This window comes from Perca fluviatilis, chromosome 1 (genome assembly GCF_010015445.1).
Source record: "Perca fluviatilis chromosome 1, GENO_Pfluv_1.0, whole genome shotgun sequence".
In the NCBI taxonomy this organism is placed as follows: Eukaryota; Metazoa; Chordata; class Actinopteri; order Perciformes; family Percidae; genus Perca; species Perca fluviatilis.
Genome location: NC_053112.1, coordinates 35446165 through 35451545, shown reverse-complemented (window position 1 = coordinate 35451545; position 5381 = coordinate 35446165). Strand labels below are relative to the sequence as shown.

Below are 5381 nucleotides of genomic sequence, written 5' to 3'. Positions count from 1 at the left end.
GAGGGGCTTCTTGCTGCATTGTGCTGATGCTTTTCAAGTCGGACAATAGTAGCTGTACAGTTGAAGGACCTTGACCCTCCCCCCCCCCCACAGAAAACAAGACTGCTACCACTGTTGGCAGCAGCCTAGAAAAACTCCCCAGATACATTCTATATAATGTGCATATATAGTTTATGCACTGCACCAAAAACATGTACATGTATTTTCTTTATCATCATGTGCACTGTTTGAAGTGCTCCCCCCCCCTCTGACCACCCCGCCCGCCTCCGTTGCCCACTCTAAACACACCTCCCTCTTCTCCAGTCCTCCTCCTCCTCCTCCTCTTAAGGCTACTTCGCCAGATGGTGCAGCCTTTTCTTTTGTTTACCCATCGTCCCCGAGTTACCTAACTAACCCTTAGCTACTAAACTATGGAATCTGCCCGAGCAGCATCACCGGCGTACACCGACAAGTAAGTCGTTTTTTTTTTTAGTTTTTTTTTTTTTTTTATCTCCCGCTGAGTGAACCCGCTAGACCGAACATCTTTGTTGGAACATACAAAAAAAAAAGACCTGCATCCACCTTTTACGTAGCTATCCCTGCTTTACAACTCAAGACGTATTGTGGCCAGCTGTTGTCTTCTGCTTTCTCGCGGCGTGGTGATAAAAGACACATCGATACACGCATGCTTTTCAATAACAATCCCAATAATTACAGAGCACTCCGGCGGGCCGCCCTCGCGATGCCAAGTTTTGACACCTGTGGAATACGCTTCTCTCTCGATACTTTTATTTGTGAATTCTCAAACTAACTTTTGTCAATTTATCCACATAACTGTTCGCTGTCTGACTGACAACTCGGAAAACCAATGACGGGATCTAAAAGTCTGTGTACACCGCCATTACCATAGTAACAGACCGACATTCCAAAGAACTGGAAATCGGGGGGCGGGACTATAGTTTAAGCACGGGTGGGTGCACGTTTGAACCAGCAAAGCCACGGCAAGGAACTTTTTAGTAACTTTCATGAATCGACAGAGCAAAAAAAAAACAAAGCATGCACTTCTGAGTGTTAAGTGGCAAACACATAGTGGTCAATTCCTTTTCAAAAGCGAGCATTGAAACCACTTCTAACGTGTATCTTCACTTCTAGCATGTGCAGCTAACTAAGCTAACGGTAACGTTAACGCGTCAGCTAATCTTCGCTAGCTAACGTTAACGTTTTCTTCACAGTTTCTTAGTGAATGTTTTAGACTATTTATGAACACATTGTTTTACTCAAACGAGAAACTTGAATTTAGAGGGTTGCCCTGAAGTTGCAGTTGTTGTAGGCTGGCTCTGTCTAATTTTACCTGCATGCCAACAGGTGTGAAAACGCCTCTGGTTTGAAGACATATTTCCCATTGGACAGAGCTGCACTGACTCCACCCTGCACATGTGTGGCTGTGTGTACGGTCCCTTCCCCTTAACATGCGATATTAACAGAGTATTGCCATTAATGACAGTTTAATGCTTTCCTTTGAAATTTTGGACGGTTTTATAAAATATTGAGGTCCCATTCCGCCAAATAGACCAGACAGCAACTATATAGACACTCAGGTGGAGACAGCGAAAGTTAAATGTTAGGGAAGGTAAAGGCTCTCATGACTGACTTGGTTCTGTTCTGTTGTGCTGCAGGTGAACTGGGAGAGAGAGTGACACTAGGATGGGAATGCTACTGTAGCAAGGCTGTGCCAGATCTGAGGGCAATCTTTCACCCCTCTGCTGCATTTAGAACCGCTACTCATTTTTTCGTAGCAGCTTGACAGCAGATAAGGTTTGACAAGAAGACAGACGTTGGATATGCCCTGCGTTCCTGCGTAGACTAGAGCCTGGCACAATGTTCAGACAAGTGGATGCATCATCCAAAAGACGCCCTTGCGGTGGAAGTGGGCTGCCCCAGCCTTCACCACCCTCCTCCTCTATCCAGCAGGGTCGTATACGGGCCGTGGAGGTGGCGAGAGGTAGAACAGGGTATGGCTTTACACTGTCGGGCCAAAGTCCATGCGTCCTCAGCTGCATCCTGAAAGGGAGCCCTGCAGACTATGTAGGTTTGCGTTCAGGAGACCACATCCTCTCCGTCAATGACATCAATGTCTCCAAGGCATCGCATGAAGATGTAGTCAAACTGATTGGGCGCTGCTCTGGTGTCTTGAAACTGGTCATCGTTGAGGGAGAACGTCAGAGGCGGCACCATCACCACCACCAACGCACTACTGGAAGTCGTCACCATAGCAGCAACACAATGGCGGCGGCGTACCCCGACTCGTGCTCAAGTGATGATGAGTTGGATGGTTTTTATGACAACAGTGTTAACAACAACAATAACAGCAGGTCAGGCTGCGCTGGAACCCGTGGGGGGTGGTACAAACCCAAACTGGATTCTAAGCAGCTGGGCATCAACAGGGCAGAGAAGGTTGTGGCAGAGCTGCAGTCTGGAGGAATTTTTAACATGATCTTTGAGAACTCAAGCCAGTCCTCCAGCAGCTCAGACAAGGACAGACCTGGGGCCAGCTCATCATCGAAGCCACGTCCGCTGTCTGATCCAGAGTTCCCTGCATATGGGAACTCCTCCCGTTCCCAGAGCAACCCCAACCTCCTCTCTGAGGAGGAGATGGTCCAAGTTCTGAACGACGACTCGGTCTTCCTGGACGCGGACTTCCGTCATCTCCACCTTCAACACCATGAAGAGCAAGACTTGGATGTAGGAGATGGAGGTGACTTGGGCCTAGAGCCCAGCGAGGGCATCCTCAATGTGGGCATGATCGTTGGCTATCTGGGCTCCATTGAGCTGGCCTCCATAGGGTCAAGCTTAGAGAGTGACAGCCTGCAAGCCATCAGATGCAGCATGAGGCGCCTCCGGGCCGAGCAAAAGATCCATTCACTGGTCCTTATGAAGGTGCGGTTGAATATTTTTTTTTTTTTTTTGTTTGTTACCATATGATGATAATAACTTGATAGCTATATATATATATATATATAGCCTTTCCACTTTGTCTTGTTGATCACAAGGCCTAAAATAAGCAAGGATTTCAGCATACTCATTTACACTTAAAGTGCTGGAAAACAGGAACTTAATTAACAGGATCACTTCATTTCAGCAGTATGAACACAGTGTGTCAACCTGGAACGTCGGCCATGTTTTTGTGAATGATGTCTGGTGGTAACTGTGATTGTCTCATTATTTCCCCTGGTATCGTATTGTGAAGTGTATTAACTATATCCCACCAGGTCATGCACGACAGCGTGCGTCTGTGCAGTGACAGAGGTCAGGTCCTGGCCACCTATCCAGCAGAAAAACTAGCCTTCAGCGCCTGTTGTCCCGACGACCGTCGATTCTTCGGACTGGTCACGATGCAGGCCACCGACGACCACGAAGATTGTCACTTCAGCAACGGACGAGATGAAGAGGGCAGTTTGAGGACTTCCTGTCACGTGTTCATCGTGGACCCAGACCTCTGTCAGCACCAGGTGTGAATACAGAGACGGTGATGAGATACATTAAGGGGTTACAAATCACACTGAAGAGGAGAGAACTCCATTTAGTATTGGTATAAATACTGACCGGTTTCAACCTCACAAGGTCTTCATCAGAGCAGATATAGTAGAAAAAGTGTGTTTTACTTTCTTTTTTTTAAGTAGCGGTGCCAATACAATACCGTAGCTTTTGGTCAGACACTTTTTAAATTACTTATAGTGGAATATGAATATACTTTTTTCTATTTAACAAACTAAGCCAAACTTCCCAAATGCAGCAGGGGTACATTTTGTCTTTACACAAAGCAGCTGTTGACATTTATAAATAAATAAATGCAGTCTAAAATACCAAAATTCTGATTTAAAGGAGGAAATATGTGATCAAAGAATAAGAAATAAAGTTTGATACCCAGTCTTATTGCCAATTCCTGTTTGTTTTACAGAAAACTTACAGTTGATTTAATCTAGTGCCAGTGATGCTAATCAGTCAGACATATGCTAACAGCTACATTGTAGAAACAGCTAGCAACAATTCAAACATTTCCCTATGCAATTTTTTGTATATGGTAGAAAATGTCTACCCATCGACTGATCCTGTCGTGGTGACTGTTGTTTCCTAAGGTCCATTTAGGTGTCGCGAGGAGGTTTGGCTTTGAGTGCACCCCTGACCCAGACACAGGAGGTTGAGTCCTACGGGACATGGGGACAACATTGCAGCCCGGCTCGGCCTTTCCACTTTATCCGTACAACGACGCGGGAAGCAGAAACACAGCCACACAGCCCGCAGAACCACAGCACCAGCAGCAACAGTGACAGCGGGATCGGCAACTTTTTACCAGAAGAAAAGAGCAACCGAGTGCTTTTAGTAGACCTCGGAGGTCCTCCTAGCCACAACCACATCTCTGGGCCACGCCACTGGGACAGCCCACCGTCATCCCAGCAGGCCTGGAGCCCCACCCTGGGAGCCGCAGCCCCTCACCCACCTCCTCCTCCTCCTCCTCCACCAGCTCTGAGAAATGGCCACTACCGTCACGAGCCACACCTGGCTGACCTCCCTCACCCTCTCCCCTTGGCTCACCCCGATGTCCCCGGCAGGCACTCCAGAGGAGTCCACCCACACCACTACTCACCAGGGAGGCGGGGAGGAGCTGTGGGGGGAGGAGATAAGCGAGGGGTTGGAGGAGTAGGAGCAGGGGTGGAGCCGCAGCGGTGGCTGCCAGTCCATGTGCTGAGAGACTGGCGTCAGCAGCACCATCACAGCCACCTCCAGGGTCTGAGCAGCGATCAGGAGTCCTATGCCGAATCCACCGACGGATGGTCATCAGCTAACTGCAGCACCCTGCCACCACCCATGAATAAGATCCCGGCCGACCGCTACCGGGCCCCACTGGCCCCCGGAGATCACCTGCCACCACCTGGAGGGAGTCAACCCCCTCCTCCTTCACATTCCCACTCCCACACCCACCGGCTGGCTGTTCAGAAAGACGAGTGGGCTAAGAAGCTATTTGGTGCTGGAGACAGGGAGCGAGCCGGAGCAGAGAGAGGTGAAAGAGAGAAGAAACGAGGGAATGCAAAGGAGGGAGAGAAAAAGGTATGTTTTTGATAGTTAGCACCACATTCTAATTGGTAATGCCCTTAATTTTCACTCCGTGATCACATCTATTATTCATTTTCATTCCAAATGTTCAGCCCAATAGATGGTCAGTCTTTCTACAATCCTGCATTCAGTAATGTGTTATGCTGTGCCAGTTTGTGGGCTGTGGGCTTTTGGAAGAGTTGTGTTAAAACTGGCTGAGAGATGAGAAGCCCGGGCAGCAGGTAGCATCCCCCATCACACACCCCTGCTGTGGAAATTTAGTCTGACTACAGTGTGTCCAAGACTACGGT

At 48.4% G+C, this 5381-nt stretch overlaps 1 protein-coding gene across 1 annotated transcript in view; it reads left to right on the top strand.

The window, feature by feature from the left end:
• The first annotated feature begins 334 nt into the window (after positions 1–334).
• The window catches only part of rgs12b (regulator of G protein signaling 12b), a 46397-nt gene continuing 41350 nt past the window's right edge, over positions 335–5381 (top strand). The window contains 5 exon segments of the mRNA XM_039816493.1: positions 335–451; positions 1656–2916; positions 3249–3488; positions 4116–4255; positions 4257–5085. Coding sequence (XP_039672427.1) covers positions 1858–2916; positions 3249–3488; positions 4116–4255; positions 4257–5085 — 2268 coding nt within the window. The 5' untranslated portion in view covers positions 335–451; positions 1656–1857.